At 38.4% G+C, this 18,259-nt stretch overlaps 1 protein-coding gene across 2 annotated transcripts in view; it reads left to right on the top strand.

Annotated features, from left to right (window-relative positions):
• Positions 1-18,259, top strand: part of TNIK (TRAF2 and NCK interacting kinase) — a 383,386-nt gene that overhangs the window by 339,623 nt on the left and 25,504 nt on the right. For both annotated transcript variants that reach the window (XM_063092797.1, XM_063092791.1), the window contains 2 exons: positions 5,207-5,391; positions 15,746-15,872. In XM_063092797.1, the coding sequence (XP_062948867.1) occupies positions 5,207-5,391; positions 15,746-15,872 (312 nt within the window). The remainder of the gene's footprint in view (positions 1-5,206; positions 5,392-15,745; positions 15,873-18,259) is intronic.

Here is an 18,259-nt window from a genome sequence, read left to right as displayed (position 1 = left end):
AGAGACATCATTCTAGGGCACTCCACATTTATAGTGTGTGATTTGTGAATAAGGAGTTACAAGGTATCGTTAGATTAATTTTGTGGGACATTAACAACAGCAGCAGCAGCAACATCAACTTTAGTTAATGAATCCTGGCGAGTCAAGTGATTTTATTTCCTTATCTGTAGAGACTTTTTCCATTAGAAAAATATATGGCTTTGTCAATCGTAGGTAGTCTGCTAAGAAGGAGGACTGCCGTATTGCTGTTTGTCAGACCTGCATGAATACGGCATAGTGGAATTTTGTTTAAGAGCCAAGCCTTGCAGAGAATCGTGAATGCATGAAATCTGAAGACTACCATTATGGCTTTAAGGCTGCAGCTCTGCTGAGCACTTTCACTGTGAAACTATATGGAAAAAGCAAGCTGCATTCAACCCTTGGCTCCCCAGTAAATAACTGGGTGAGACGAGTCTCATAACCTCTCTGGGCCAGTTTCCTCATCTGTAAAATAGGGATAAAAACACCTGTGCCTGCCTTGCTCACAGAATTGTTTAGGATCCGTCAAGGTCATGTGAACAAAAGCGTTTTACAAAGTGTAAAGTGCTGCAGAAATCCAGGGGTGTCCTGATTGTTAAGGCTTGAGCCCGAGGCATGGAGCTATTTTGGCAGGTGGGAGAAACGTGTTTCTGTGCATCTGGTCTTCACCAAAGAGCCTCACTTTTTCACAATTATGACGATCTCCCCATTCAGCGTGATTTAGAAAGTTATTATCATCGTTACAGGATTGTCGATTGTAAGAGCATGAGACTCTGCATGTCTCCAGTGTGTGGATGGCATTTGTAGAAAGGGAAGTGGGAATGTTCTTCATGGCTCTGTGCCACGGCCTTGCTTGCCCCGCTCCCTCTTAATAGCGAGAAGGACAGGGATTATCACAACTTTTATCAGTTTCTCCCAGAACAGGTGAAAAAAAGAGAATGACGTTCTCGTGTGATGGTTGCCAGTCAAGTGGTTGTCTATGTGCACAACTCAAGGGGACTTTCATGAGTCTGGAAACTGGCTCGGGAGTGCTGTCATGAGGGACAGAGCTCTCGTGAATTTTGAGTTAATCCATGATATTTTAGGCTTTTAAAACTTGCTTTATTTCTTTTGACATACTCCACCACACTGGACAGAGATGAGAGGTATAAGTAGTTATAAGTAATTGAGGCGGTGTGAGCTGCTCACCCAAATCTCTGGGGCCATGTGTGTTTAGAAAAGTCTCTCCAGGTGATTCTGATAATCCACCTCTTGAGTATCACTGATCCAGACCACTAAGGGTACAGGATTACTTGGTTCTACCTAACCCAGTGGATCTCAACCAGGGATCATTCCTCCCCTGCCCTTTCCTTAGGAGACATTTGGCAAGATCTAGGACAGTTTGGGTCGTCACAACTTGCGAGTGGAAGGCAGTGCTAGCACATCTTGCAGCCAGAGCAGTGAGATGCTGCCACCCATCCTACAGTTCAAAAGAGAACTCCCCACAGTAAAGAATTATCCTGCCCAAAATGTCAAAAGTGCCACAGTTGAGAGCCCTGGAACTAAACCTTCCCCCTTCTCCATCCGTAGGCTTTGCTATGGCTTCCCTCTCAGTAGCCAAATTTTAGATAAGCAAGATGGAAATGAAAAGTCCTAAAACTCTTTTTTGAAAACTTGCTGCTGGTTTTTGCTAATTTAATGGTTAAATTTTTCATAAAAATCAGTCTGGGGGAGTGCCCATTAATTTGGCATTACTTTCAGTGGAATATGAGATTTTGCAGTATAGTGTGTGATTATTTAATACAGCCTTTGACGATAAGTATTCTTTTTACTTTAGCACAACTAAATATGTGACATGAAGATTATGTACATAAGCACTGGCTTTACCCCTATTTTTTCATTCGTATGTAAAAATCTGAAAAATTCCAAAGCACGTCCATAGATTGGATGGAACTTGAGTGATAACTAATGGTTCAACCCTGTTTTCTCAGATGAGGACACTGAAGTTAAGTGACTTGCCCAATGTCATATCTTTAGATTTCCTTAAAAGGAGATAATTTATTTGAATACCTAAAGAGAAGACCAGCTTAAAATTTTTAAACAAAATAATAGTTAAAAACAGCAAATTAAAATTTGAATAAATTATATTGTTCCTAAAAAGAGATCTAAAAGAGCACCTTTTTAAGCAAGGCGTGCGTAATTATCACATTAAATAAGCTTTTTTGAATGAAAAATTATATAGAATTGGTTCTAAAACATCTTACATCAAAAAAGCCTTTGAGTAAGAGCCTCTTAACTATGTTTACTCCACAGTTGAAAAATCTTACCATTTTGTCGTATTTCTTTTTTTGCTCTGCATTCCCAAATATTTTCATGCTAAATAGCACTTTTATTATCCCCTTTTTAATATGTTTTAGCTCCAGGCTTGAGACAGACAAGTAATGAATTACCACAAAAACTCGTTATATGGAGAAAATTGGTATTGTCAGAGAATAAAATATATGAAAATGGATCTGAACCCAATGGTGTCAATTTCAGATCATGTCTATTTCCTATAACTTTGCTATTGTAAATTTTTCCATGGTTGATGGGTAAGAAACAAAACTTCAGCTAATGATAATCTATTGGAAATGGAAGATTAATTTTCTTTAACTGGGGGCATTACTTTTCAGCTGCTTATTATTGTTACCTTGGGATTTTCATATATGTCTCACCCTCCAAGCTGTTACCAATTAAATTTTAAAGGAATTTGCAATTATTTCTAACGTTTCAGGAAAGACAGCTTTTAAAAATAACACAGAAACAAAAAAAAATTAATTAAAAGTGAAATTATAAAGCAGGTCAGAACTTAAAAGTGTTTTTAAATAGTGTTAAGAAAAATTTAGGTCACTTTAACAAGTGAAAGTTTCTTTAAATCAATGGCTTGTAGATTAGCTAAATATTTCTAAATAATTTTGATATATTTTTAAATCTCTTTTGTCTTGTTTTGAAATGTCAGAGATAAGGAAAACCAAGCCTTTGGGGAAATTTATCATTAATTTAAATAAATAATATCTATTAGTATTATATTTTACTCAGAATTATTAACAATAGAAATAAACTCTTTTAAACCATATTCTCTCTTTAAATTATAATAAAATATAATTTTTAATGCCAAGTAGCATTTAAAATACTAGTTATATTCTTTGGTGAGACTTAACATCATCCTAGCACATAAAAGTCAAAATATAAAATAAATTTATCTAATTTGTTATTATTTTACTGTTTGGAAAATTATAATATCCTTTTCCTTTCATAACTTTAACAAATTTCTAGGCTGTTTTTCCCAGTATGCTCAAGTATAGCATACCTTTGACATTCTTCCCATGTGATAAAGATGAGCACTGGCAATTGTCAAGAGGAAATAAGAAAGAAAAAGCTGAAATCTGGATATTAGCTTTTCCTATTTTGGCCCATTGCCAAAGAAACCAGAAACAAATTTGTATAAAATTCTACCTATGTTATAGTTTTCCTCTTCTTTGCATTGTATGCATGATAGTTAAACATCACTGAACCTTTTCAATACAATTCTACTTCCACTTTCACAGATGGGGAGAACCATCCCCTGAGGTTGAGGCCACGTGTGTGTGCGAGTATGCATGTGTGTAAAAGCCCTGGCAAGTGTGTTTGTGTATATAACGCACAGTTTGAATTTTCAGAAGCTTCTCTTCTTCAAGGGCTTCAATTTAGGTGACTTCAGGATAGATTTAAAAGTCATTGTTACTTCCCTTTTATTTCTATGATATTAGAAAGAAATGAGTCCTTCACTTAACACCTTGAACTTTCTAAATTTCTAGACCAAATAAAACACCTGAAGTGTCTCCTCTCCTAGTCTTTACCATAATAGTAATGCCTGATATAAAGGTGACAATAGAGAAACATGATGGTTTTTTGTCCTCTCAAAATAAAATCATGACTTAACTATGCACATTTGTCACTGTTTTTCTTCTAACCAATTTGGATAGATTATCAAACGTCATTTAGATCACCCAGATTGCTCTAATCCTACAGCAGGTGAATTGGATAAATACGTTTCTGGATTGAAATAAAGAGAGAATATGGCCATAAGAAAATTGTGGGATTTAGGGTTTTTCAATGAGTTTCTTTCTCCCTAATCCCCTGTCTCTCACCAAATGCTCTGATTCCCAATGGGTCACTAATATAGGGAGAAATGGTAAGACTGATGTCAAATTGCTTTTTCCTCATTTGCATGCTGCAAGCCGTGGGCAGTTTAACCGATGCAAGTTAGAGCAGCCATGCTTTTGCAGAACTGCTTCCCTCTGCATTGCTCTGAAAGCATGTAAAATAAAAGATAGTCAGATATTCAGCACACTGCCTGCAATGTGCCTGGTGATTAAACACCACATCATCACATCCATAAGGCTAAAGGTTTCATCACACTCATGGAAAACTGAGAAATTATCTCTTAATTTTGTTGTTTGCACATTCATTTCAGTGTTCTTCACCAGGGTTTCTGCCAGCTGACTGGAATTTAAAACAAAAGAAAATGAAATACCTATCATTCTGGAAGAGAACTCTTTTTTTTTCTCTCTTGATTAACTCAGCTCTGTGGCTATAAATTTCAGTGGCTCTAGGCTTTGGGGTGGGCCATCATTTGATGGGGTGCCTCTGCTCTCCAGGAAATGATGACGTGCCAAATGAATCATTGTAGCAGCTGGAATCTTGGGAATTGCTCTGTTCTATGACTGATGCTAGATTTTGGTACAGTAGTGATTATAGAGGGGAAAGGCCATCACTGTGGCTTGGGCAGGAGTCCCAGAATACTAGGAAACAATTTCTAATCCTGCGTATTTTCCCATTCACTCTGAGGGTGACCAACTTCACCTTCCCAAAATAAAATGAGAACCCGATGTTTGTATATATGTGTGTATGCACAACACACATACACATATATACATGTATATATTCAAAAGTGAGCAGTCTCAGTCTAGCTGTTGGTTTTGAACAAAGTTTAAATTGATTTCATCTTTCTTTTCTAGTTTCTACACGCTACAGACATTGTTTTCTTAGTTCCGTGCAGTAACTGTGTGTGTCACAGTTTTGTGTAGAGCTTCTTTTCTTATTGCTTAAGCTGGAGCACTGACTTGCTAAGAGACATAGCTTTGGTTGGATCTACAATTCATATGCTGACCAAACTTTTCTTTTATAGGATTTGACGGCATTAGCCAAAGAACTAAGGGAACTCCGGATTGAAGAAACAAACCGTCCGCTGAAGAAGGTGACAGATTACTCCTCCTCCAGCGAGGAGTCAGAGAGTAGTGAAGAAGAGGAGGAGGACGGAGAGAGTGAGACCCACGATGGGACCGTGGCTGTCAGCGACATACCCAGGCTGATGTAAGAGGACCACCTTCAAAGTGCAGACCAGGAGGGGACTCAGCCTCCAAGACAAAAGAATGAGAGATAGGTGTTCAATATAAAATAATATATCGGTCTCTGGCAAGATAAGGGGACTTTGGGGATTTGGGTTTCTATAAGAGTTTAGTTCTATAATTATCTCTATCCATAGACACAATCACTTAGAAATGTAGCATTTCTAGGATTGCATATGCTTTACCTTCTACCCATTGCTGTTGGAGTAACTGTCCCTTTGGTAACTCTTGGTTTTTTTCATCTTCAGGGCAAACTGTTGACTGCCAGACTGTTGACACGTGCCTTTCCCTCTAGAACTGAAGAGTGAAATCACAGACAATGACATTTAGGGACTAAAATTAGCAACATGACACATACATTTCCTTCATCATCACTACCACCAAGTAAGGAGGAATGCACATGGCAGCGTGGGTTAGCGTCCCAGCAAAGATTCGGGAGTCAGATAACCATGCAGAGAATCTTCCCAGTGTTTGACTTACACACACCCTGTCATGATTTTCTGCTTCAACTCCTTCATTCCTTCATTGTCTCTTTTACTTGATCCTTTTTTCTGTACCCGTGTCTTCGCCACATACCTTCTGCTGTTCTCTTTGCAGTCTTCTTTTTGTATATTTATATATATATATTTATACCTACCTGTGTTTTCCTTAATGTTTATAGCCTTTCCCTCTTTTATTTATTTATTTATTTGTTTGTTTGTTTGTTTATTTATTTGTTTATTTATTATTTCTGCGGGAGAGAGAAGCTTACTTTTTCTTGTTTCCCCCTCATTGGAGTCGATCCTATGAAAGAAGGAATTTCCCATTCCCCATTTCTTCCCCAATTTCTCCCCCAAATAAACACAAGGTGTTGTTGCCTTGGTTTACCATAACTTTGATACAATGTGATGCTAACTTTTCCAACTTTGTTCTTTATTTACCCTATTTCCTCTGCTCAGCTACTATTATTGATTATTAGATCACACTCACAGTATATAGAGAAGATGTCATTTTAGGCCACCAATTATTGTCCTATTCAGTAGGGATTGGAGAGACAGGGCTGGCCAGTCTGCAGGGAATGCCATCCATTGATTTAACCATCGTTACATACAAGCGATTCTAAGAGGCAAATCCAATTATCATAGCTGAAAATCCAGACTTGTTATTTTACTGTTGATTATCTAGTTACTGACAATCATAAATATGCTAAAATATGACATTTTGAAACACATCATATTAAATAGCTTTTTAACAGCAAATAAAATTGCTCTAGAGGCAAAATCACTAATCCAGAACATTTCTGCAAAACAAGCTGGCCCTTTCAATTTTTGTCTTGACACAGCATTGCTTAATTCTTCTAACAGATGTTCTAAATTCCCTTTAAGTACTGAGTATACAACTAACAGGAGAATAGATTGTGAAATTAAAAGATTGCTAAAATTCCCACTATGTGTTGGAGACCATACTGAGGGCTTTGAGAGATTTGAGAAACACAGACTTAGATTTTACCTTCTGAAAGTTTATATCCTAGTTGTAGAGAGACACATGGAAAACCACAGACTAACATAAACATTTAGAGGAAGAACCAAACACAGTTTGGGAAGAAATGTTAAACAGCATTTGATTTTTAAGCCTCCTATCATATTTTGCAAGGCCATCAATGGTGTTCATCCTCTTACCTCCAAAGGCAAATCCAAGACTTCTCTCACACTGCAGAAATACCCACCTTTCTGACATCCCCTGAGTAGACCATGCTGTGCTTCTGTCTGCTCTCTGGCACTCTCCTGTCCCTTTAGAAACCACCTACTCACAGCCCAGCCCCCACAGGCAGAGCCCATCTCCTCTTCCGTACTTCCACTGTGTCTGTGTGTGTTCCTGCATCTTCAGGGAGTGCCTTGAATCAGGATTATTTATTGGGTGTTTGTCTCCCTCTCTGGGCAGTGAGATCTCTGAGGTGTGGGGACTGTGTCTTATTCGTCTCTCTGTTCCTAACACCTTGCATGGTATCTGGAATAGACTGGGTCTTCAGTGACTGTGATTTACATTTAATTGCACTGAGTTGAAATTGCAGCTCCTGACTTCGAAGAGTTTATAGCCTAATCCAAAGAAAAGATAAGTACACAAATAACCATCAGCAAGATAGAAAAAAAACACAGGGTAATATTAGAATACCAGGCAGGAAGCAGAGTTGAAGTAAAGGCACAGAAGGTTGAGTTTGGTGAGAATGTAGGGGGTTTGGGGGTTTGGGGCACAGGGACTCTGGGCTAGAAACCAGACCAAGAAGTGTATGCTTTATCATGTCGCCATTGGGATCCATTGTAGGTATCTTGAGCTGGGGAGTGACATGATCAGGACTATGTTTGAGGGAAATTATTTCAGCAAGATGATATGGAAAGGGAACAGACTAAAGACTGGTAATGCAATTTAGAGGATCTCTTAATATAATCCAGGAAAGAGATAATAAAGCAAGGCTATCATGGGGTGCTTACAGTGGAGGCAAGACTTGAGGTGGTTCTTGAAGAATTGGTAAATTTTAGATAGATTAAAATGATCATCTGTTAAAGAACATTTTAAAATATTTTATTATGTATATATAAGATATACTCAGGGAGAAAAGGAGACAAATGTATGTGTGTATGTTTACTCCAATTTGGTAAATATAAGTCTTTTTATATTTATGTGAAATACACACAGTCTGTTCTTCCACAACAAGGGAGTTGCATGCCGAAGAATTTAGCTTTTAAAAATGCATTATAAAACAGTTTCTTTAGCAATAGAGTGTTTGGGGACCTGGAGTGCTTTGTGTATACGTTCATATTACCATTATATTCTTTTGTTAAGATAAACCCTTATGTTTTGTGCTATATGTTTTCAGAGCATAAAATCAAAATGTATTATAGCACAGCTCACTGCCATGAAGTATACACAAAAAAGCTTCTCAGAAATGAAGCTCCTTCAGACAAGCAGCTGTGGATTCCTGTGTTCAAAAGAATATCTTTTTTCTATGTGCAGCGCTGGTTTTATATTTATTGCATAAGGTATAACCTGCAATAGTGCACATAACTACGTTTGCTTTCCCTGACTCACCAATTGCACTGTTTCCCAGTGCCTCATGCATAGAAAAATGACAAGTGGAAGGAAATAGACCAAAATGATAAAAGTGATTATCCCTAGGTTGTACAGTTATGAAAGATTTTTATTTTATGCATACTCCCAATTATATGATGGGCATGTACTCTTTTTAAAATCAGGGAAAAATGAAAGCTTGATAGAATAGGAAGAAGGGAAGGAAAGGCATGTAAGTTGGTTCGCATCACATTGAGCAAGCTAGGGAGGCCTCCTTTTGTCCCAGTGTCTTCACTCAAGTACCAGCACAGGACAGATAAGGCCCAGTCTTGGTGATTAGGACCTTCTACTACTAGCATAGTCAGCGAATCGTGTAGAATCTCACTGAATGCCGTGTGGACAATGAAAGCTACACATCTTTGTGTTCCCTCCTTTCCATTCTCACTAAGAAGCCGTGGCTGTGACCCTACTGTACACCTCCCAGGCCACTATAGTGCTGTCCTTGCCTTAAGTCCCCTCTGCCCTCCCAGCCATCATTCACTGGTCCGCCTCTGGCCTGATCATGCTGCAGAAGGGTGACTCTGGTCATACTCTGTCTCTCATTCCTACAAACCTTTGCCTTCTGGGGCCCGTGGTTGCTCCTAACATATGCCCCAGCCAAGAAGACCTCCTCATCAGCCCTGCCCTTTTTTTAATATTGTGCCTTCCCTTGTCCTTCACTCTTTTTTATGTGTTCTGCCTTGTATTTGAGTATTTGTTATATTTTTATGCTCTTACGGGTGCTAACTTCTTTAGTTTTAGGAACCATGTCTCATTTAGCTTTTATAGCCACTGCCCAGTGCCAAAATGAGGGCCTTTCAAGTAGCAGGTGCTCAATAAGTATGTACTGAATTGAATAAAATCAGTATCTCCGGGAGCACTTTGACAAATCCAGTTAGAGGAAATTATTGTTCTAAACCTGCAGCCTAATTACAGTAAATTTCCTATAGTTTTCCTTCTAATCAGTGGAGGGTTTTTGTTTGGTTTGGTTTGGGTTTTTTACAGTCTTTATAGGATTTTAGACAACTAATTTTTTCTATTCAGTCCCTATATTGGAAAAATAATTTTTGGAACAAAGGATTACCTTAACTATGTTATAGTTGTTGTTTTAGCCTTAGTGGGTCTTTTTATGATTTCCTTTTTTTTCATTCTTTTCTTATTAATAAATCTTATGTATTAGAATAGTTTTACATTTACAGAAAAATTGAGTAGGTGGTACAGAGAGCTCTCCTGTTATTATCCCACCACCCTCTTCCCACACGGTGTCCTCTATTATTAGCACCTTACATTAGTGGAGTACGTACGTTATAAGTAATGCACCAATACTGAAACATTATTATTAACTGAAGTTCATAGAATATTCACATTGCCTTAGGTTTTTCCTTAATGTCCTTTTTCTCTTCCAGGATCTCACCCAGGATACCACATTACGTTTAGTTGTCATGTCTCATTAAACTCTTCTCTGTGACAGTTTCTCAGACTTTCCTTGTTTTTGATGAACTTGGCAGTTTTGAGGATTACCGATTAGAAATATTGTAGAATCCTCCTCCATTGGAATTTACCTGATGTTACGCTCATGATTAGACTAAGGTTAAGGGTTTTTGGAAGGAGGATCACAGAGGGGACATGATATTTCATCACATGATATCAAAAATACATACTGTCAACATGATCTGTGACTGTTAATGTTTACCTTGATCACCTGGCTGAGGGAGTGTTTGTCAGGTTTCTCCACTATAAAGTGACTCTTTTTCCCCCTCCTTTCCTCACTGCACCCTTTGGGAGGAAGCCACTATGCACAGCCCACACTTAAAGAGTGGGGAATTATGCTCCCCTCCATTAGAGTGGAATATCTGCATAATTTATTTTGAATTTTTCTGCACAAGAGATTTGTCTCTTCTCCATGTATTAATTTATTCAGTCATTAATTTGTATCAGCGTAGACTCATGGTATTATTTTGTACTTGGGGTTATGATCCAATATTTCTTTATTTTGTTATTTAGGCTGTTCCAGCTTTGACCACTGGGAGCTCTTCCAGTTAGCTGCCATGCCCTTTTGACTGACATACCATCATCTGTGTGCATGTATGAGCACATGCACATGTGTGTGCATTTGAACACTTGCGTAGTTTCTGACACTACAAGATGCTCCAGACTCATCTTGAATATTTCCTGCACCAATCCTGGAATTAGCCACTTCTCCAGGGAGCCCTGATTCCTTATATTGGAAGATGATATTAGAAACCAGTATCTGTTTGCTCATTGAGCTCATTGCTTCTGGAGAGTCATTTCTTTTAGGCCCTCTTAGCTGAGAGAGCAAGGAAATATATCTGGGTATATTAACCCATCTTTGTGCATATATCTACAAATATTGCTATATGTAGCCACCTGTATCTGTATTAGGCTAAACATGATTTTGTGCTGACATCTCTAACTCTAATCCTTTATGCACGAATCATTCTAACCCATTCCCCTTGCTTATCTGTAAATTTCCACTCAATAGTGAGAAAGCTGACTCCATCACCCACTATTCATTTACTTAATTGCTCACTTCCTGTATACATGTATAGAAATATCAGAATTGTCAACCCGTACCCTCATGGGAAAAACTTTATCAACTAGAGTGCGGTGCTTATGAGCCCCCCTTTTTTTTGCCTTTAATCTTGCAGACTCCGCTCATTTCCAAGATGACTTAGGTTAGTGTCATCCCCGTCCCTCCTCACTGAAGTTGTTCGTGTACTTGCAATACCATGAGATTTACTTGTCACATGGTTTATGTTCTTTCCTGGTATCCTCCGACCTCCTCACCAATTTTTAAAATTTGCCCACGTTAAGGTTCACTCTATAAAATTCTATGACATATCTGAACCAAGTTATTGTTATCCTATAATAACCACCTATTTATAAAAATAATAATAATTATATTTTGGCACAGCTTGGTGAACCCAATGCCAAAGTTACTTTTCATATTGTAAAATGGCAAAACTTAGCATTGGTTCTTCAAGACATTTTAAGCATGTTAATAACCTTATAGCTGATCACTCATCAATTTGCAGAAGAGCTATATTTTGACAATAAACTTGAATGTAATCTCTGCCAGAGACATTAAACAAAGCCTTAGACCTTCAATGATTTAATGAACATTTACTAGCTGAGACCTGCATGCCAGGCACAGTGCTTGGCACTGAAGATACCAACATAAATGAGATCTGGTCATTGCAGGACTGGGCATTGAGTGCAGTGGTAAAGACGCACAGAGAGAAGTGTGGGGGCAGAGTGGAGAGCCACCTAAACCATCCCAGTGGGGCTGCAATGGCTTCAGCGGTGCCTAAACTGCAGCTTAAAGGATGAGTTAGCCAGGGATGCAGAGAATGGAAAAGGACCTTCCAGGGACAGACTAAAGTCATGAAGGGTTGTATAGTATAGTGTACAGGAAACTACTATAAGTTAAATGTTGCTAGAGTTAGAAGTGAGCAGCAGGATTTGGTTAGAAAATTAGATTAGAGAGATAGGCAAGGGCCAGGTAATGGAGGGCCTGTAAGCCACAGTACCGAGGTCAAGTTCATCTGTGGTTTATGAGGACCCACTGAAGGTTGAAAGCAGAAGAGTGTCACAGTTGGACTTGTGCTTTAGAGAGCTCACTCTTGCAACTGTGAGGAGTGGGTATGAGGGGACAGGACTGGAGATGAGGTGACCAGCAAGAAGAGTGTTGTTCACCTAACTGGGACAGTCACAGAAAGGAAGGAAAATAATGGGCCATGTGTAGAATTGTCAGGATCTAGATTGAATGTGAGGGGTAGATGAGAGAAAGAAGTCCAGGATGACCTTGTGGTTTCCAGCAGAGATAAACAGATAGCTTGTAATGCCACTAACTAAGGTCAGTAATACAGGAGGAAGTATCAGTGTAGGAAGGAAGATAATGGTTTCAGCTTGGAGCACACTGAGTTGGAGAAACCCAGAGCCACCAGTGTGGAAATACCCAATAGGAATTTTAAAAGATAAGTTACTGAGTAAAGAAATTAGATGTATTAATTTAGGATTATTCTGCAAATGGGTAATGATTATAATAAAAGTCATAGATAAGGGAATGCCTAAAGGTTATGCAGAGTGAACAGAATCCTGGGGACCCCTTGTATTTAAGACAAGCCCATGAAGGAAAAAGACAGGGAATAGAGGGGTAAAAGGAAAACAATGTAAAGATTGTCTCATAAAAGCCAGGGGAATAAGAGGGACAAAGGGGATGATCAATGACCGCATACTAAATAAGGACCCCTCTTCTATGACGTAACAATGTTCTGCAGTCCCCAAAACATGACCTGGGGCTGCACTTTGCCTTTTAAAAAGAAATGTGTTAAGGAGGTAATTTGTAATATGCAGGTATTTGTGGGAATTTTACATAATCAAGAGCCATTACCTTATATCAGACAACATGGCAACAGGAAAATTAATGGTGTGGCCAATTAATACGAGGTACACAGAATAAGCAAATTATGTACTAGAGATTCATGACAGACCAATCCTACACAGCAGAGAAATCTTGAACTATCTAAGAAGAATTGCTTACAACTTTTGAAGCAAATTGACTAAGGAAGAAATACAGATTATAATCTTTAATCTATAAGGAATAGTACTAGTGGAAATAATGTAAACTAAAACTCAAAACAGCCAAAACTGCTCACCATAAAAATGTATCATAGATGAAGCAGTTCTGGCTCATAAAATTTAAAGTATAAAAGTTGACACAAGGAAAAAATAGTCTCAATTAAAATATCCAGCATTAGGTAAAACAAACAGTGACTAATTGACATACAAATCAAATCTTTTTAATAAAAGTTAAGCCTTTAAAACTAATCCAGAAAAATTGGACTTAATAGGAGTAGTGACCACAGAAGCCTTTGAAAGATGATAGGGACCAAAAGACTGATGAATCAAATCTTTGCTATAAAATTTACATGGAAAAGAAGTGGAACCAGTGATGATAATTTTAGTAAAGTAGTAAGGAAAGTACAAAAATTGGGGAAGAGTTTAATTGAGATATGTGGAAAATGAATTGGGGAATTATCTTGCTGAAATTAACTCTAAAAATACTTTTTAATGAGAATTATTTCATATTCTCATATTTCTGATTAAAATATTTGCATAGAATCAGAAAAATCTTACAGTTAAAAAAAAAACATGGAACCAAAATATCCTTAGCCTTTGAACCCCAAGGAGTATCAATAGTGAAGGAGAACTTGATTGTACAGAAGGTCAGTCTGAGGTGACACTAGGTCACCCGAGCCCCTCTCAGTGGCATAAAAAAGGCCTGAATGACGAAGAAGAAAAGTGGCTCCCTTCCTGAAGGGTTCTTGATAAATATTTCATTTATTGATTTATTGGCTTTACACCGTCTTGTCCCAAATAAGAATTTAAGGCAGCTAAAAAAGCAAAGAAAAGGAAAGAAAAAGAGACATACAAGATAAAATAAAATTTCAATTAAATGAATTAAAAAGTCATAGTTTTGAGAACTATTCTGATCATCTGTCAGTATACTATGAATTCATTGCAGTGATTTCTTTTTCCATGTCTCCGGAACACTATTAATAATTCCTTTCTGGGAGTGAAATATTGATAATAAAAATACTTCTTTAGAATTTCTCCCAAAACACATAAGTTCTAGCCCATATTTAGATTCATTCAATCCACTGCTCCAGCTTAGTAACTTAGAAGCAAGCGTCTTGCTATGCATTTATTTATCTGAACTCACCCTCTCATCTTTTCACCTCTCTGTTTTGTAAGAAAATCCTTGAAATATTTCTTCTCTGCCCCAGAGAGGTCATAAACCTGACATATTTGTTGCTTCTTGGACTGAATATTTCATCAAGTCCTTGGACTTTGATAGGATCCAAGAGTACAGAGATGTATTTTAAATATATTAGAAACAATTAAAATGAAAGAATGAAAATAGTAAACATTGCAATTAAAACACCTAAGCAAGAAATAAACCTTGATGCATTTTCTATTTTAAAAAGAAAAAACGCTTTCAAGGAAAGCTCATGCTAAAATAAAGGAACAATAAGTATAGCACTGAACATTGACTCCTTCTTCTGGAAGCTGTGCTTGTGCCACATCACCAGCCTGGTTTTCAGTTTCCCCGAGTTCCTCAATCAGAGACGTTCTGTGTCCTGCCAAGGGGGCATTTCTGACAGTCAAGGTGAAGCCCATTATGGGCAGTCAGTCATCACTTTCTGAGCCCTGGCACTGTGCTTTGTGCCATGAGGACACATAGGAGACTGTGCTCTCAGGAGTCTGTGCTCTCAGGGAGTGTATTGAGATCCTGTTACCTCCTCCTATTCTATCTTAAAATACAACAGCAAGAAAAAAACTGGAAATAAATATACCACGATGTGGGGAGCTTGCAGAGATTTTAAAAAGTGCTGGATACAGTTTGAGTTAAACATCCTCATTCATGGATGCTCCCAATAAACCAGAATGTTCTTAATTGACATTTCTTCTTTAAAGATAATGTAAAATCCATTTACCTAATGATTATCTTTTGCACTCCTACTATGTGCCGAGCTCTATGCAGGGTACTAGATACATAATGATGAGCAAAGAGAAAAGGACTCTGCCCTCACAAGCATATGTTCCAATGAGGAGAAGGAGAAAGATAAAAAAAAGAAAAAAAAGAGAATTTCAAATCGTGGTGAGAACTATTAAGAAGGGTGACGAGAAGAAAGAGGAGCTGGTGGGATAAGACATCAATAGGTGGTGAGAAAAGGCTTCTCAGAGGAAGTATCATGTGAGATGAAATCAGATGACTGAGAGGGAACCAGCCCAGAGCCAGCCAGGGTGGGAAGAGCTCTCCAGGCAGAGGGAACAGCATGTGCAAAAGCAGGTCGGGGTGTCTGCTGGTCAAAGGAGGTGGCGGGAGATCATGCAGAGCCTGGTAGACCTTGACACCCGCTTCAGCATTTTTTCCGTGGAGAGCAGGAAGCTCGCTTACTCTGCTGCTGGGTGGAGAATAGATTGAGAGCGGATGCTGCAGAAATGGAACCCAAGTACAGGCATCAGTGCACATTAAAATTAATATGGAATGTATTTAAGGCCACTGAATTGTACACTTGAAATTGTTGAAATGGTAAATTCTATGTTATGTATACTTTACCGCAACAAAAATAATTAGTATGGGCAGGAAACAGGTGTTCCCCAAATATACATTGCCATTGCATGAATATTGTTCCTTCCCTTCTCAGACCAACAGGAGCTCCAGGGAGCAATGAGTACAATGTGGGAATGGTCGGGACGCACGGGCTGGAGACCTCTCACGGGGACACTTTCAGCAGCAGTATTTCAAGAGAAGGAACCTTGATGATTAGAGAGGTAAGTTAGTATAAAAACTATGTAGAGGAAGTGCATTTCTTAAGTGGTTTTTATACTACAGAGTTTTCACAGAGAATGCTTATGGCATGTATTTTGAGCTTGGGGCATGTGGCGGGTGGCAGGGGGAGACCTGTGTTTCTAAATGGTTGAGTGATTTTAATTGTCTGAACTTCTTTCATGTATCCTTCTAAGCTTTTGCAGTGTGACTTAATTACATTAGTCCAAATTCTTCAACAGGAGCCATGCAAATCAGAATATAGAATTTAAGCCTGAGGATATAAAGCTGGCAAACCCAGATGTTTCCTACAACAGGAAAACAGCAATGAATGGTCTCTCTGAATAGCATCAGTGGTCGTGTTATGCTCCCCCACCCACTCATGGTTTTATCCTTGCAGATTTCATGTAGAAAATGCTCCATAGTTGCAAGAAATGGTGATATCATCTTATCTAGTTAACATTAAAATAATCATTAAGCTATTTTGGTGAAAGAACAAAAGAAGTATGCAGATCTACTTAAAAATGCATCTTAGCACTTTGATTGTTTTTTTTTTTTTTTCTTTCTAACTCTAAAAACATCATTTCACTTGGTGGGAGGCACGTGCCCCTTTTCATCTGTCCTTCCAACCTATGGTAACTCCCTGCTGTGTCAGCCCTAACCAGAAGGGCCCTAACAAATTAGAAGCTATCTTTTCACTTCATCATCACAATGCACGTTTGAAGGCAGGTTTTGACTTGGAAGGAAAGTAGTGGCAGCTCATCATACTGGGCAAACATTATGTGACCTCTCCTTGCACCTGTTTTATCATCTATAAAATTTCATAAGTAATGGCATACGACATAAGATGACTGAGGATATTAAATGAGTTAATAATTATAAGCATTCAATAAATGTTAACTATTTTATTTCACTCTCTCCACAGAGTTGAGTTCTCCCTTTACTTGTTATCACTGCCCACTCTTCCCTCTGAAACATAAGCATATGTCATCTGGCATTCTCCTTCCTCAGCCAGGATAGAGTTGGGAAACCCTAACAGTAGGCTGCGCTCTCCAAAAAGGCAAAGGGCATCTACTTTTGTAAGAAAGAAAGGAATTGATGGGATGAATAAGGCCTTTGAAGTAATCACTGGCAATGGGGCTATAACTGGAAGACTAGTCCACAAAGCAACTTGCTAGAATTTTATTTTATGGCCTTGTCACATCTTTCGAGTAGGCTTTAAAGAGTCCTTTCATGTATGTCTGGAATGAAAAATGGCCTTGGCTGCTGAAGTTGACATTGTGTAGTGCTGGCTTATTACCCTCCCAATGTTGTGAATGGATCATTTCATTGGATATGTAGAGGGCTTCTATCACTATAGCTTGGGAAAACATGAGGGAGAATGTTCTGGAATGAGTTACTCTTTGATTCCAAGTAATAGGACTCCAATTTCTAATGTGGCTTAAAATTTGCTTGAGTCTTTATGACAGAATCAGTACCTCCAAGTAGAAATTTGGGGCCACCTTTTCAGTTCTGTTGCTGGCCACATCTGAATGGCTCCATAGTATTTAAAGCTCCAGTATTCTGTGATTACAACCAATCACTTTGAAAATAGCATTCACCAGTGTCTTAAGTGAACTCAATCTATTGAGGACACCAAAATCTTTTTGTCTTCTCAATTTACTAACTCTGCCTTTCCCAATTGTGGGCTTTTAAAATAACAAACCATGTTAGTCAGGGTTCTCCAGAGAAACAAAATATTTACATATATACAAAGAGAGAGAGATTGGTTTATTATGAGGAAGGTGGCTCATGTGACTGTGGAGTCCTGTGATCTGCCGTCTGCAAGCTGGAGATCGAGGAAGCTGACATGTAAATCCCAGCCCAAGGGTAGGTAAGGATGAGATGAGATGTCCCCACTTAAGCAGTGAAGCAGAGAAAAAAGGGGGGAGTTCTTTCTTCTTTGCTCTGTTCAGGTGCTCAGTGGATTGGGTGATGCTCACGTGACACGGCAAAGGCAATGTACTTTACTGAGTCTACCGATTCAAACACTAATCTCACCCAGAAACACTCTCATTACTGATGCACACAGAAATAATGTTTAATCTGAGTACCCCACGGCCCAGTCAAATCAACACAGAAAGCTAACTGCCATATAAGCCTTTAATTGAAATCCATTAAAAGTACATGTATTAAAAAATAAATGCAGGTTAAAGTATATCCCTGACAAAATAAGAAAATAAAATAAAAACTCGTTATAATGAGATTTAGCTTATAAGGTGCTATTAGTTCAGTTCCCCAGGGTGAACGTCAAGGGGAGCTCACTCAGCTGACTCGTAGTTCTCCTGCAAGTGCACTAGACGGTTCTGTAAGAACATTGTGTCAGATATGCAGACTTCCCCTGTAGAGCACA

The sequence above is a fragment of the Cynocephalus volans genome, chromosome 1 (assembly GCF_027409185.1).
Source record: "Cynocephalus volans isolate mCynVol1 chromosome 1, mCynVol1.pri, whole genome shotgun sequence".
Classification (NCBI taxonomy): domain Eukaryota; kingdom Metazoa; phylum Chordata; class Mammalia; order Dermoptera; family Cynocephalidae; genus Cynocephalus; species Cynocephalus volans.
This window is presented reverse-complemented; position numbering and strand designations above follow the sequence as displayed.